At 40.5% G+C, this 16571-nt stretch overlaps 1 protein-coding gene across 1 annotated transcript in view; it reads right to left on the bottom strand.

The window, feature by feature from the left end:
* IQCH (IQ motif containing H) overlaps positions 1–16571 on the bottom strand; it is a 205248-nt gene that overhangs the window by 187131 nt on the left and 1546 nt on the right. The window contains exons 2-3 of the mRNA XM_021693961.2: positions 9437–9559; positions 7950–8044 (exon numbers count right to left, since the gene is read on the bottom strand). Of these exons, the coding sequence (XP_021549636.2) occupies positions 7950–8044; positions 9437–9559 (218 nt within the window). The remainder of the gene's footprint in view (positions 1–7949; positions 8045–9436; positions 9560–16571) is intronic.

The raw sequence follows: 16571 nt of genomic DNA, 5'->3' as shown, positions 1-16571 counted from the left end.
CTAAGGATCAAAGGCCAGTTAAAAGTCTTGCTTATTAAGCAGAGGGCAGCTCCATGGGAGAGCAGTGTAAAAACAAAATAAAATTGTAAGAACGACTGTGTGTGTAATGTATGTCTTAAAACTTCTCATTGGAAAGCAGATCCCCGTTCTTTAAAATGGTCAACATAATTAAGATCATTTAAACTCAACCACAATGACTCAATCTCTGTGATGACTCTATGTGATGCCCACATCTGTGAAATTATCGTTAAAAAGCAGTTTGTGGGCTCCTGGTTTCATTTCAACATGTAAAGAGCTTGGAAGGTATTGTGAGGATGAGGGTGATAAGAAAAAGCTGAAGAAATGGAAAAGCAATTCTTCTTAGATCTATCAGAGAATTGAAGTCACAGGAAAACTACTGCCCTGAAAACTGGAGAGACACAGAGACAGACAGACCTGGATAAAGCTTCAGAGAGGGAGTCTACTGCTGGAGCTGGTATTGGCAAGAACAGTTAAACTCCACTCAACAAATTGCCAGAGGCTCAGTGTGCCTTAGCTTGAGTGTTATAAATTCTGAGGGGTCAAGGCTTGGTGGGGGGTGGGGGGGTAGGAGAGGGCATACTTTCCTGAGTTTTACCTCTAGAAGCCCCACCATGTTCTCGCTGTGAGGACTGAAGAAAATCCCTTGCTGCCTCTAGCAGTGGGGAGGGAACAGAAACCATTTCAGACTAATCCCAGAGGGTTCTGTTCTTCGTTCTGTTCTCTGTATTAAAGGCCAGCTCTCAAGGAAAATTATTATCTGACCTGAGGAAGGGCAATTAGCTAACTCCAGCCCCCTCCAGGCTTCCTGCCTCACCTAAGAGGGGGAATAGCCAAGACAAACTTGTGAAGGTAACAGTCTGGGGGCACAGAGCCATGGGAAGATGGGGGGCCTGATCAAGGAGCACTGAATGCTTCCCCCCAGCACACTACATCTGCAGGCTTCAGTATAACAGAGGATCGCAGATGAGAGGACTTCAAGGCTCAGACCTACTTAGGAAGAAGTTTCTAGGGAAACCCAAAGACCACAGGGGACACAAAAGCAAAGACAGCTGAGGAAATTGAAGCCTCAGACACCTACAGTAAACACAACCCAACTCCTAGCCAGATAAAGGCCTACTTACCTCCTACTAAAGGCCTACTTACCTCATTTCCTATGACCCAATACATCATGTCCAGCTTTCAAAAAAAAGACAAAGCTATAAGGCAAGAAAAAAGTCTGAAGAGACAAAGCAAGCATCAGAATCAGATACGAGAACAGGAGGTTTTGGAATTATCAGACCAGGAATTTAAAATCAGTGTGATTAATTAAGCTAGGACTCTAGTGGGAAAAAAGTAGCCCCATCATGCAAGAGCAGATATGTAATAATGTAAGTAGAGATATTGAAACTCAAAGAATATAAAGGAAATGTTAGAAATCAAAAACACCATAAGAAATGAAGAATGCTTTTGATGGGCTTATTAATCAACCGGACACAGCCAAGGAAAGAATCCATGAGCTTGAAGAAACATCAATAGAATCTCCCAAACTGAAATGCAAAGAGAAAGAGGAATGAACAAAACAATGTCCGGGAACTGTGGGACAATTATAAAAGGTATAACATACACATAATGAGAATATCAGAAAAAGAAAAAGGAACAGAAGACATACTTGAGTAATGATGAGAATTTTCCAATGACAGATATTAAACCACAGATGCAGGGAGCTCAGAGAATACCAAGCTGGGATAAATTCTAAAAAACCATACCTAGGCATATCCTATTCAAACTATGAAAAACTAAAAACAAACAGGAAATTTTAAAAGAAGGCAAAGAAAAAACCCAACTTACCTATAGAAGAGAGATATAAATTGTATCAGACATCTCTTCATAAACCATACAAGCAAGAAGAGAGAAGAGTGAACTATTTGAAGTATGGAAAGAAAAAACCCACCAACCTGGAATTCTGTGTCCAGTGAGATTATGCTTCAGAGGCAAAGGGGAAATAAAGACCTCTTCAGATAAACAAACACTAAGGGAATTTGTCACCAGAGACCTCTCTTGTAAGAAATGTCACAAGAAGCTCTACAGAGAGAAGGAACAATATAGACCAATAAAGGGATACACAAAGCAAAAAGAAAATCCAGGGGCCTCACCATTATGTCCTTCCTTGGGTCCCAGGGCCCCTAACTGGCCTGCCTTCTTTCTAAGTCTTCCTAAGTTTGTTTTGTATATAATATCCAGGCTTTACAGCTGTATTTATCAGAAGGAATGGGGCAAGTATGTCTACACCATCTTCCTTTTATTTCTGCGCATTATGTATTTAGAAGTAAGTTTGAACTGAGGGATGCCTGGGTGGCTCAGTCAGTTGGGTGTTTGCCTTCAGCTCGGGTCATGATCCCGGAGTCCTGGGATCGAATCTCGCATCCAGCTCCCTGCTCAGCGGGGAGCCTGCTTCTCCCTCTGCCTGCCGCTCCTCCTGCTTGTGTGCTCTCTCTCTCTGGCAAATAAATAAATAAAGTCTTAAAAAAAAAGTGAGTTTGAACTGAGATACAATTTTGCATCCTGCTTTCTCCCCCTCAATATATACTGTGAGGATTTTTCCATGTCATTAAAATTTCTCGGACAGTATTAATTTTAAACTTTTTAAAAAGATTTTATTTATTTATTAGAGAGACAGAGCACACAAGCAGGGGAGGAGGGTAGAGGAGGAGCAGAGGGAGAGGGAAAAGCAGACTCCCCACTGAACAGGAAGCCTGAGGCAGGGCTCGATCCCAGGACCCCGGGATCATGACCTGAACCAAAGGCAGACACTGAACCGACTGAGCCACCCAGGCACCCCTCGGACAGTATCAGTTTTAATAGCTAGCTATGCAATGCACACATAGATGTGCTATAGACTGAATCATGCTTTAACTGTTAACATTGAAGGTATTTCCACATTTATTGCTATAAAATAGAACACTGAAGTGAACAAACTTATACAGAGATCCATGTGTCTCTCTTATTTCCTAGAAGTTCCTAGAAGTACAACAGCTAAATTAAAAAATGACAATTGTAAAAAGCTTCTCACACCTGTTGAAAAATTGCCTTTAAGGACTTTGGTCCAACTTATTCCTTCAGTGGTAGAATCAAAGTATTCCCTCCTACTGCCACCTCATCAGCCCTGAGTATGAGGATGGTTTAAATGATCTGTTGTGCTAATTTGTAAAGAAAATATAATAATATATTGTTTACACTGCATTTCTCTGGCTTCCCCATGAGATTAAACATTTTTCACATATTTACTGCTTATCTGCATTTCTATCTCTGTGAGTAGTCTGTTGATGTCCTTCTATGTCAAGTTTTTGGTTTTTGTTTTGTATTGGCAGGAGCTCTTTTTTAAAAGACTATTAGAAATTTTTGTGTCCTATCTGTTGCAGATGTTTTCCCAGTTTGTTTTTCATTTTATACTGCTTTCTTAAAAAATTTATTTTTGGTTTAAAAAAACTTCAAACCCACAGAGAAATGGAAAGAACAGTTAACCTCCACAAACCCTTCACACAGACCACCAGGCGTTCCCATCTTATTCCCTGTGCTTCACCTCTCCCTGTGACTAGGATATAGTCACAGTCTACACAAGTGGGATTCATGTACCGCCATGTAACAGCCCACAATGGTTGGGCTCTGGGATGCTTCATCAACTGAGGAAAATGTACCTTCTGATGGACATTCACCATGCAATACAAACCTCTTCTTTCCCTCTCACTGATGCTCACTATTATCTATTTGCTTTGTTCGTGCTCCCCTTTCTCAAACACTGGCACAACAGAATACAAAATGAAGATTTCCGTGCAGTTCTGATCGTGTGGGTACAGATGGTCGTCACCCTCCCAGTGTCAATAACAAAGCATGGTCGTTAAGAGCAGTGTGAGCACATATTATGAGCAATAAAATCCATGAAAGCCAATCATGTGAGAGGAAGAAAGACACTTTGACATAGAAGAATCACTGCCAAAGTGGGATAGTAATGGAACATATTTTGAAAACAATACAAAAGCTCTTTGAGCTCTTTGGAGAAAATAGACCACTCTTGATAATCTTCTCATTGTTGTTTTCTGCATGACGGCGGGGAAAATCTTGCATTTGCTGGCATCAGTTGTTATCACTCTGTGTCCCTCCTGGTTTTTGTTTCTACTGGACAAAATGACCAGATTTTCCCTTCTTGCTGAAAAGAAAACCATCTTTTGTGAAAATTAGACTTCTTGGTTTTCAGGCGGCCATGGTGCTGGAGAGCGCTCGATCGCACACAGGTGACTGGACTTGAGTCTGGGTCTCACCACCAACGACCAGTGCGACCCGGGCCTGCTGTGACCCTCAGGATGCACATCTTTAAAAGGAAAGGTTAAATATCTGCCTCATAGGGTAAAATAAAGTCCTTTGCAAACTGTCAAGTGTTATGAAGCTGTTGGTGACAATGATGAAATTCACAATAATGATGAAAATGAAGATGATGATTGTATCTGGCCTGTTCTAAATCATTTTTTAAGGTATATCCAGGGACAGTATTGGAATTCATTTGGCATGAACTCTCCTGATTTCCTGGGTTGCCATAGATGGAATGAAGCCCCATATCTCTGAACAATGTTGATTCTCAGTCTACCATAGCAACTGTGCTTGCTGTCAAGGGAGCAATGGGGATCCACCGTCCTTATTATATAGCACCCCTCTCAGAGCTGCTTCTCTGGACTTCTGGCCTCTGACACTCCAGCATACTCACGGTATAAGCAGACAGTGGCAGTGGCCTGACTGCCAGGTCCCACTTGTGGCTCATTCCTAGTGCAAGAGGCTTACTCCAACCCTTCATAGCAATGGGGGAGCTGAATTTCCAGGACCAGGCTCTTGATCATACAGAGGCAGACCCTCTATGTGGCCAAAAGAATACTGATTCCAGGGAGTTATGCTTGTCCCGGGGATTCTAAGCACAAATTATCTGCATTAGGAATAACCAAGACTCTTTGTTAAAATGCCAATTCCAGACCACCCGGGGGCTGGCAAAGGAGGATTGCAAACCAAAGTTTAAGAACCGTCATTCTAGACCTGTGGTCTCTCAAACAGGATGCCCACATCTTAGGCGATCCGTAAAAGAATGCCATTGGTGGGAGAGGAGAGTATAAGAACTTCTATTTACACCAAATAAGAAATATGTAAAAGAAGAAATAAAAATAAGAAGTTACTTTGTGCTACTATTTAATATTCAGCTTGTCCCTGGATCCCTCCTGTGGTCATGTCCCCTGCGGTTCTGGAGGCCTCCTGGGAGTGGAGACTCCAAACCACAAGGGCATGAACAGTGAGGTCTGTGTGATGTTTTTTGACAGTGTTAGAATGTTCTGGAGTTTACTCGTAGAGTGAGTTCATGGATTCTATTCATTAATTTTCACTCAAGCCTGAGAAAATGGACAGGTGTCTTAAAAAGATTCCTGCAAAAAAAGAGACTGTATTTTGAAGCCAGTGAAAATGGGCATCAGTGAAAAATAAAATGCCAGAATGGACACTTACTCATAGCCTGAGCTTTTCTTCAGCCACGCTAGAGAGCAAAAATGATGATAAACCAATCAAACTCATGAAGAGTCCACGAAATCTCCACCCCCAACCACCAACTTAAAAATTATCCAGAAGACTAACTGAACTATGGATTCCCATTCAACCAGCATCCATGCTGAATCTCCATGAAGCATAGAGTGTGTTTCGGGTTATTAGCTACAGCCAGTATAAAGCCATCGTGATTAATAAGATAAAGCAACCAGAACATTATAATTAATAACCTTTTTTAGCAAAAGACAGTTTCGTGCTGTTAATAAAGTAAAATATTTTAAACTGTTTAATCTTTGTCTCATTATTTAAATGTTTCTTTGTCTGCGTATTTTATAATGTGTTCACTCCCTAGGATAAGTATACAATTTATAAATAAATACATGTTATGGATGCATGCCCCAATTTTTAAAAAATTTTTTTATTGTTATGTTAATCACCATACATTACATCATTAGTTTTAGATGTAGTGTTCCATGATTCATTGTGCATAACACCCAGTGCTCCATGCAGAACGTGCCCTCTTTAATACCCATCACCAGGCTAACCCATCCTTCCAGCCCCCTCCCCTCTAGAACCCTCAGTTTGTTTTTCAGAGTCCATCGTCTCTCATGGTTCGTCTCCCCCTCCGATTTCCCCCCCTTCATTCTTCCCCTCCTGCTATCTTCTTCTTCTTTTTTTTTTCTTAACATATATTGCATTATTTGTTTCAGAGGTACAGATCTGAGATTCAACAGTCTTGCACAATTCACAGTGCTTACCAGAGCACATACCCTCCCCAGTGTCTATCACCCAGTCACCCCATCCCTCCCACCCCACTCCCCACTCCAGCAACCCTCAGTTTGTTTCCTGAGATTAAGAATTCCTCATATCAGTGAGGTCATATGATACATGTCTTTCTCTGTTTGACTTATTTCACTCAGCATAACATCCTCCAGTTCCATCCATGTCATTGCAAATGGCAAGATCTCATTCCTTTTGATGGCTGCATAATATTCCATTGTGTGTGTGTGTGTGTGTGTATATATATATATATATATATATATATATATATATATATATACATATACACCACATCTTCTTTATCCATTCATCTGTCGATGGACATCTTCATGCCCCAATTTTTAAACTAACAGCCATGTGGGATAAAAGACCAGGTCCAGCTTATTCCAACTCAAGACTTTGATAATCTAAGTCTCCTCCTCTGGCCTCCTGAGCAATGTTGAGATAAGCAACCTGTCCCTCAGTGAGTCCTGCCATCAATAATGAAAACCACCTTCTTACTTGGGTATTAGAAGGACTTTTGTCATGGAACCTCAGAAGAAAAATGCAATGCATTGGTCAGTCACACTGCCCCCAAGCATAAGAACCTGCAGGAATTCTAGGTTGTGCAAACAGCTTTGCATAGAAAACTCCCAACAGAACGTAGACTCTGAGGCCAAGTCTATTCATGATAGTCTCTTGGGAACCCCTGCAAGTGCAGAGTCCGGTGTGACTATCGACCCGGAAATACACCGGTCACAGACAACAGTCCCTGATCTCCTGACTCTCCTGTTTTCCATTTCCATCTCCTGCTGCTGCTTAGCTTCCTCCCTGAGCCACTTCCTGTGACTCCCAGGACCTGCCTGCTTACTTTAAAGTCGCTTAGCCAGGTAAGCTTACTAGGCAGGACCCGTTTGGATTTTTCTCCAGTTTTCGACCTGGCTCCTATCATTTCATTTTCAAGTTGCATGTGCTACTTTAGCAGCATACATTCACAGCCATGATGGAGATACTCCCCCAGGCTTGCAAGGCTCTACAAACTTGCCAGGCTCCTACCTTCCTGGTGGGAGGCCAGTGATCTTAATATTGTCTTGAATAGGAGAGAAAGGATCCAAGAACTACTTCTGGTAGCCAGCTCCATGCCCCAGTGAATAGTGAAGTCTTCCTTCACTCTTCCAGAGCCTAATAAGGGGCAAGGACACTCCTTGGCAAGGGAGAAGAACTGTAGAAGAAAGGTCTTTGCCTGAACCTTTCTGCTTGGTTCTCTGAGGCTATAATTGCCTCATAGTTTGTTCTTTTCAGCTATCATAACTTACAGATATTTCCTTTAGGAGTTGAATTTTGGATACCTTTTACTAAAAAAAAATAGTAACACCAAAACTAGGACTCTGAAGTAATTGTCATGGTGTCAAGTATTAGAAGGCAAGAAGAGTAACCTGGAATAAACTTCATTAAAGTTCAAATGCTGCCACTAACTTCTTATACAAAACTACTGAAATTCATAGCATGGATATGAACAAAGCCAAGAAGATTTTATCTTTATGGTCATCTGACCTGAGTGGGAAAAGTTATTTTTTTATTGTACTTATTTTGGACCCCAAAATGGCTCTTTTACTTACCACTTGGAGGCGTGAGAAGAATATAAATTATCGTCATCAATAGGAGTCGTTAACACATGATGGTTTACAACATTTAAATAGTTCTCAATGTGAATCTGTTACAGAAAAGTTAAAGTTTAGGCCATTATAGTGGACTTAAGATACTCAGCTAATTTACTTTATTTCATTAGGATAACGCTTTGAATTGTGTAATTAAGCCAAAAGACACAGCATGCTATGCGTTTATTGCATGCCTAAACTATCATTGGGCATCTCGAGGCTAAATGACTTTAACTATCCCAAAAAGCATAATAAACAATTGAGGCTCAGAGCTTGAATGACCTGTAGCACTCTTCACAAATTAAACTATGCACAATAGTCAGTAAATCGCTTAGCCAGGTAAGCTTACTAGGCAGGATGGATATGGAGTAATGTCTTTCCTTTATAGGGATTTCAAGCATCCGGGGCAAGAATGTGGCCTTTAGGTAACAGATTATTTAAAATGGCCAACCCAAAGACTCCAGCTGGGTGCAGCCCTCTCACTGTCAGGTAATCTAGGACAATGGTGGGCCAGTTTGACGAGGCAACAAAACACGCGCCATCTCTCACAGCCTGAGGAGCTGGGCTGTGAAGCTGACAATGTGGGAGAGTGAAAGTCTGAGGCCAGAGCAGGGACAGTGACAGTTCGAGGTCTCGAAGATGGAGATGGTCCTTATTTGGACCCATGTGCTAATAGATCCTTGTATTTGAGAGAGAAAGAGAGAGCAGGGGGGAGGGGTAGAGAGAGAGGGAGGGAGAGAATCTCAAGCAGACTCCCCGCTGAGCACGGAGCCTGACATGGGGCTTGATCCCACAACCCTGAGATCAGGACCTGAGCTGAAATCAAGAGTCAGACGCTTAACCAACTGAGCCACCCAGGCGCCCCTAGATCCTTGTTTTATAAATAAATATTATTCTGGTCTAAAAATTATCTGCTCTTCAACCCATCTGTAATGATGAAGTCCCTGTGTACTTTATTTCTCTCTTCCAAAATTGGTACATCTCTTCAGCTCTACCTACTGGATCACAATATCACAAAAATTACTAATCTAAAAATACTTAAGCTATTTAGGGAAAAATAAACTCTTATTCTTCAGCACCCCAGTGAATCTGATAGAAACTCTCTGCAGTGTATTGCTTTGAATCATTTTTTTGTCAGGCATATTTTTGGACTAATGGTTATTTTAAAAATTCTTAATTCTTTTTATCAAGCCACACATTAGGGGTTGTCACTGCATAATCTTACATTCCCAACACCTTAAATTCTTTGTGGAATGTGACAGGATGCCAACCAATCAGTTAATAATCACGATTTTAATAAAAGGAACAGAATGAGAAAGCTGCTGACCAACCTAAGTCCATCTTTGTTATAGAATTACACAGGGTCCTGTGAGAACCATAGTCCTTTTCTTCTAGAGGAATCTTTGTCTCCTTCCAGCACTTTATTTAATATCTAAAGCTCTACTTACTCTTAACCCCATTTCAGTCCTTTTGATTGCAGTTTCAAGATTCTGAATGTTTAGAGCCTCTCCTTTTTCCTCAAATGGGAAATTTGTTAATTTCTCCTTTAACTGATAAAGGTCTTCATGGACCTGTAGGTATAAAAAATATAAAATATTGAAAGAATACATACAGAGTTCACCTGAAACATTTATTTTAAAGATATGCAATTTGCTTGAATTGCTAGAGACAATCAAATAGATTTTATGATATTCACTGAAAAGGACTGTCTTCATGGTTCTAAGATATTCTTTATTAGAATGTTGCATTATTGTCTTTCAGATTTTAAAAAACTAAGCTTTCATACAATTTTGTATTTTTCCTTCCCCTCATTAGAAACAAGTCCAAGATAAAACTACAACTCAAATTGCTTCTGCTTCTCAGCTAGTATAAAGTATGAGCTGATATGAAGTTTGCGCCAAACTCGGATTTCTACTCACTGGTTAAGAGGTAAGAAAACAGAAAATGAGAGGTTTTAGTGAAAGCAGAGCCTTTCAGGGGTGCCTCAGTGGCTCCGTCGGTTACGTGTCCAAATCGTGGTTTCGGCTCAGGTCGTGATCTCAGGGTCGTGAGATCGAGCCCCATGTTGGGCTCCATGCTTAGCATGGAGTCTGCTGAAATTTCTCTCTCTTCCCCTCTCTCTGCCCTGCCCTGTTCTCTCTTTCTCTCTCTCTCTCTCTCAGCAAGCAAGCAAGCAAGCAGAGCCTTTCAAAAGGGAATTGTAAATAGGTTGACAGAGCCCCTTGGTTTTCCATTCTGGCTGGATCTTCCCCACGTACTACTCTGAAGAAGCAGTTCTGTAGGCGTGTGGCCTTGATTCTGTTTCACATAGTCAGAAATTAAAATGATCGGTGAAGGAATAGCAACATACGTCATCACTTCAACATTTTCCTTCAATCTGTATTTTCCTTGGGAATGATGAACGCCTCTCCAATGTCCACCACCCTCAATAAATTGGGTGCTATGAGATTAGACACCACAAGATTCTTTGCATTCATATCAGAAACCAAACTTCAATAGATAAATACAGATGGCACCAATTATTGTATGGGTTGCTGCCACAAGGAAAACATTTTGTTATGCAAATTTATGAACCCAACACCTGTTTCAGCAATAGTCACACCAATAACAATCTGCAGACTGGGTTGCTAAAGGCATTTTGAAACAGTTACCTTTTCTCTGTTAGTATAACTGGACATATACATTGATCCAGCCTGTGTTATCGATTACTTTGGAAAATTCCCATGGAGCCAAGTATTCAAAAGATCAGAATTTGCATCTTTTCACTGATGGGCATCACAGTCTGGTAGACACATCTGGTCATTTGTACTCTGCACAAATTGTCACAGAAAGCCTTCAGGGCTCACAGATTGAAATCGGAACACACCTACTGTTTGCGTGTAGGCCCTAAGGATGAAGAGGTACTTCTTTCGATTATTTTGTCCAAGTTACTGCTGCAAGCTGATTTACCATCTATTGTCTAAAGGCATTTGCAAAGTACAGAGAGTCAGTTCAAGGACAAGCCCCACTTTCCAGACCCACATTTCCTGGTTCTTCCTTAGAAGGCACTACATTTCCTTCTTGTAGCTCTAGTATTTGTAGTATTTGTAACTTCACATATCATTCTGTAATTATGCCTGTCAACAGCTGGGGGGAGTGAAACTGTCCTGGATTATTTATCATGGAACCAAAGGGCTGCTTTCTTCATCTGCTCTGTGTGGGCAATTACACTTCTACTCAGAGTCATGAGATAATATGAAATCGGTCTAGCACATAGTATGGGCCCAGTAAAAGGCAAATGGACATAATTCCTTGCTCTATCACTGGTCGCATGATGTCCATGCACACCATCATGTTTTTTCTGATTTCTTTACCACAAAAAAAAAAAAAAAATTCTACCTCATAGAATTGTTGAGTAAAAATAAGGCAATGTGTGTGTGAAAATGAACGAGTGTAGGCTTTGGAACCAGGAAGATATGAATTAGAATCCTATTGCTTCCTCTACGGAGCTTGACACATTTACTTAGTTTTTGAGAGTCTTTGGTGCTTTTATCAAAGGGGGCTAAACAGCTACCTGTTGGAATAGTGGCAAGAATAAAATGAATTCAAGTACAGAAAGTGTTTCGTACAGGGCCAGCCACATAGGAGGACACTGAACAAATGTTAATTCTCTTCTTCTGAATTGTCAAGCCCAGTGAAACTCTTTGCACATAACTGGCACTTAATAAATGTTCATTGATTTGAATTGCTCTCTTAATCTTCCTCAAGAGTTTATTTTCTTGCCAGATATTTTCTTCTCCCCTCTCAATAACCACCCATCTGTTTGTATAGTAATTACAATAGAGACGAGTATTGTAGGAAATGTGTCATCAGACTTGGGTAGGAGCAAAGATTAAGTTCTAAATCTCTGTTCTTTCTTCAAATAGATCCAGTCTACCATATTGAAATTTTACATGTCCCTCATCATCTCTGTGATTATCAAATGCATTGCTTTCCATATATTTCCTAGTTGGAGGAGGATTATTATTTTGACAGTTTGGGGACAGGGCTGCTTAATAAGAGGCCCTTGAAAGATTTAATGCAGTGAAGATTTGCTCTAGAATTTAGAAGTGTAGCCATGCAACCAGATTCCATGTTGTCAAAAGCAGTTCCATAATTGCATTTTATTCATCTCTGCTAAAGATAGAGTTTGGCTGACTCATTCTCAAAGTGTGAACTTTGCCTACTTGCCCCTTCATTTTATGTTGTATGCTCCTGGCAAACCAGACGGAGGAGTAGATAAGGAAGATAGCAATGATATCAAGCATTGATTAGTTCCAATATTTCCAGGGTTGGTGTTAACATAAAATGGTTGGATTTTGGAAATAGGATTTCCAATACTATTTAAAAAGCTAATTTCGATTGCAAGACTAGATTATCCTTGTTGCACAAACATTTGTTTAAGAGTTGGGTCAAGCAAGCATTTTAAAAGATGTATTAAAAAGATATCACATGATCATTATTAAAGTAGAAACACAAAGCTTGTAAGAGTTATTAGTAAAAGAAGCACCGGAGCGCCTGGATGGCTCAGTTGGTTAAGCGTCTGCCTTCGGCTCAGGTCATGATCCCAGAGTCCTGGGATGGAGCTCCACATCAGGCTTCCTGCTCCGCGGGAAGCCTGCTTCTCCCTCTCCTACTCCCCCTGCTTGTGTTCCCTCTCTTGCTGTGTCTCTCTCTGTCAAATAAATAAATAAAATCTCTAAAAAAGAAAGAAAAGAAAGCACTAAGGAAACCTCCCGGACTCACGACCCCACTTCTTCAAGACTGTTTGACAAACACGCCATAACTTGTTTCAGGAGCAACACACACAAGGTCTCTCCCCTTGGGCAAGTTACTTTAGTTCTTTGTACCTTAGTTTCTTCCTCTGTAAACTGGGGCTAAATATGATACCTGCCTAGCAGAGTTACCACAGAGTGTCTCACTGTCAATAAAGTTGGCTACTATTTCAATTACAATGATGATTATTATCACTATAGTTAGAACCCCACTGTTCTGATCAGTGGAGGAAAGATCCTGCTGAAACCATAAAAGGCCTGAATGATAGACTTAAAAGTGAAAGAAGTATTTAACAAAAGGCCTCCTAGTAGAACTCTGTGTAGAGATAGTAATCACATGTCCTGAACCAAAAATGAGAACATGGGCTTTGGTACGTGATGAGACAGTGGAACAGAATATTCACAGAACTGTCCTGGGAAATCTAGACATACAAAGCACATGTTTTCATAATAAGTCACACAATGAGTTTATAATTAGAACACTGATTATTTGTATTTAAAGATTTTTTCTCAAGTATTTTAGATATTTTATCAAAATATTATCAATTTGTATCATCTATTGTTCTTTCTAAATAATAGTGCATGTTAGTCCAGCTCCCTTCAGTTTTGAATAGGATGAACATTATTGGAGACTGAATTAATGAGTAGATCATTATCCAGTCATCCAGGATTAATGGACCTAATCCTGTGCTAGGTAAAATGGGATATCCAAAAGATCCACTTTTAACAGGGAAACAAAGCATACCTTATTTGCCCTATAGCATCACCCATAAAGTTTTAGTTAAGAATGGAGTAGGCCTGGTTTTTTTATATATATATATTTTATTTATTTATTTGACACAGAGAGAGAGAGAGAGATATCACAAGTGGGGGGGGGGTGCAGGGCAGAGGGAGAGGGAGAAGCAGCCTCCTGGCTGAGCAGGGAGCCTGATGCAGGGCTTGATCCCAGGACCCTGGGATTATGACCTGAGCCAAAGGCAGACACTTAACTGACTGAGCCACCCAGGCGCCCCAGGACTGAGCCTGGTTAAAAAAGATAGGCTAAAATTAATTTTTTCCTTTTCTTCCAGTAAAAAGTAGGTTACTCTTAAAAAGACAAAGAAATGAACAGAAAACTAAGTAATATTAAAAGATAAGAGACCAGATCTAATAACAACTCACATCTATTGAGTGTTACACATTATGTTACCCAATATTTTGACCCTTACAAGACTCCTAAGAGGGAGTTCATATTATCATCTTTATTTTTACTTGAGGGAATCTGAGGTTTAAAGTGGTTAAGTACCCTGTGCCAGGTAGGATAGCTGGTTAATTGGTGGAACTATTCGAATCCAGGCAGTCTGAATCCAGAGCCTTCATGTTTAACCATTAACCAGTATGTGCATAATATCTACAAATATACAAACACGTATTTATAAATCTACAAAGCTAAATGTTGGTGAAAATTCAGTGGAAAAGGCAGGATTTAAATATTGAGAGGAGCAAAAAGGGGCAAGGGAAGACTTTCTTTTTTATATCAGGTTGACAGACTGAAAGGGTTTGAGAAGATTGCTTGCATTTTCTACGTATACGGGTCTACCCACAATACTCATCTTTGATCTGTTTCTTTTCCATAATGTGAAATAATAATAGTCCTTATCAGATAGCTTTGTTGTAGGGGATTAAATGAATCAAAATATGCACGGCACTTAGAACTATGCACAATACCCAGAAAATACTGTTAGCTTTGATTATTGGGATTTTTCTTGAAAATCATATTACAGTTTATATTTTACAGTACTATCTAAGGTAGACGGTCTCAGAATTGAGCATGCATCAGAGTTATCTTCAAGGGCTATAAGAACAGATCGCTGGGCTCCTACCCCCAGAACTCCTGATTTAGTAGGTCTGGAATGAGATCTGAGAATTTGCATTTCTCACGAGTTCTCAGCCGGTGCTGAAGATACTGGTCCTGAGGCCACTCTTTGAGACTCACTGGTCTAAAGTTGCTTAATGTATCTGATTGAAACACAGGCCTGATTTAGGGTGAAGTAGGTAGAGATTTGAAGTACCTCTGTTTTCTGGCAACTTTGCATATATATGTATAAATATTATATATAATACATATAAATTTATAATATATAATTATATATCACACTTACATATAAATTGATAGAAACAATTTGGTTGTCTAGGCTGATAATAAAGGAAGGTCACTTTATGATAAAAAGAAATTATGTAGCTTTGGGGAATTGGGTCAATTTAGAGTCCAAGGTGGACTAATTCAAGCTATGTATCCTACAGAAGAGAAAACTTAGGCCCAGAGAGGTGAAATGATTAGCCTAAAGTTACCCACCTGGGAGAATGTCATTGCCAAGGTCAGACCTCAGTATTCTGACTCCCCACAAAGTGCTTTCCACTAGATGTACTGCTTATCGGTAGCATGTTTGAAGGACATAAATCATCACCCCAGGCAGCAGTGGAATCCATGCTGTGTGCCGGAGAGTAGTGCTGTATGCTCATAAATACTCCGGACTTGGTGAGAAAGTAGGGAAAGTCTTCCTCATTTCCTTGTTATATATATTCTCCATATTACCAGGGAGAATGTTCTACTGTATCTAGAGATCAGCATCAATAATCAGGTTGACACGTAGGCTTGCTTTCTCTACATGGCCCTCCAATTACTGTGTACAGAATAACCCTTTTTAGCATATGGGGGTGTTGATCAGCATGGATATGACTGTTCTTAGCTCTCCTGTTCCCTGTTATAACCCAATGACAACAGACATTGATACGGTAATGTTGTATCCTAGGTTGATCAAACAGCTAGCTTTGGATCCTACTCTGAAGTGAAAAGCCTTCTGGCTTTTCAGTCGATACCCTATTCTACACTATTCCAAACCACAAGGGGAGCAGCCCTGGGAAAAGAATTCTCTCAAGGAAAAGCATGAAATTAGGTGTGAGAATTCTCCCCAGATTCCAGTCTCTTTTTTAGAGATGTTCCAGGTCTGAAGAAATAGAGAAAACTAAGGAGTAACCTAATTGTTTCTGCAGTCAACACGAAGTATACTGTGGGGGAAAACTTGCTGTTTCTGGGTAGGAGTCTCCATTAGTGTTCTAATTATTTGGAGCCTATAAACATGGGTCCTGGATTTAGAGGGGGTATAAGTAGTAAAGAATCAACCTTTCCCAATGAGAGTTCTGACCTTTGCCCTTGGATATCAGGAGGTGATCTCTAGGGCCCTGGAGTGTCCTGCTTGATAGGTGTCTTTGCTTGGGGGCTTTGGTCACCAGACAGTCTAACAATGTAATTTATGCTGGGGGCCTTGAGCCACACCGTATCTGTTCCAACCTCTAGAGGAACTAGGGACTAAAGGCATTAGTGTGACCTCTGGGAATGGTCAGATATGAAAGGTCAGAACATGAGCAGTGTGTGATTGAGTCCCAGTAAAAGCTCTGGACATCGAAGTCTTAGGCGAGCTTCCCTAGTTGGCAATACTCCGTGTATATTGTTACACATCATGGCTGGGAAGGAGATAAAACCATCAATGACTCCATGGGGAGAGGATGACTGGAAGCTCCATCTGGATTCCTTTTGGATGCTGCCCTATGCATGCCTTTCCTTGGCTGGCTTTAATTTGTATCCTTTTGATGTTATAACACTAATTGTAAGCATAGCACTTTGCTGAATTCTGTGTTGCTCTAGCAAATTAGCCAGTGTGAAGGTGGTCAGGGCCCCCAAATTTGTAGATAGCAGGCCTGGAGTGAAGTTGATTCTGGGGACTTCTGAACTTAGGCTGGAGTAGAAATG

Source organism: Neomonachus schauinslandi, chromosome 9, assembly GCF_002201575.2.
Source record: "Neomonachus schauinslandi chromosome 9, ASM220157v2, whole genome shotgun sequence".
Classification (NCBI taxonomy): domain Eukaryota; kingdom Metazoa; phylum Chordata; class Mammalia; order Carnivora; family Phocidae; genus Neomonachus; species Neomonachus schauinslandi.
The sequence above is the reverse complement of the archived record's forward strand: the minus strand, read 5'-3'. Positions and strand labels throughout refer to the sequence as shown.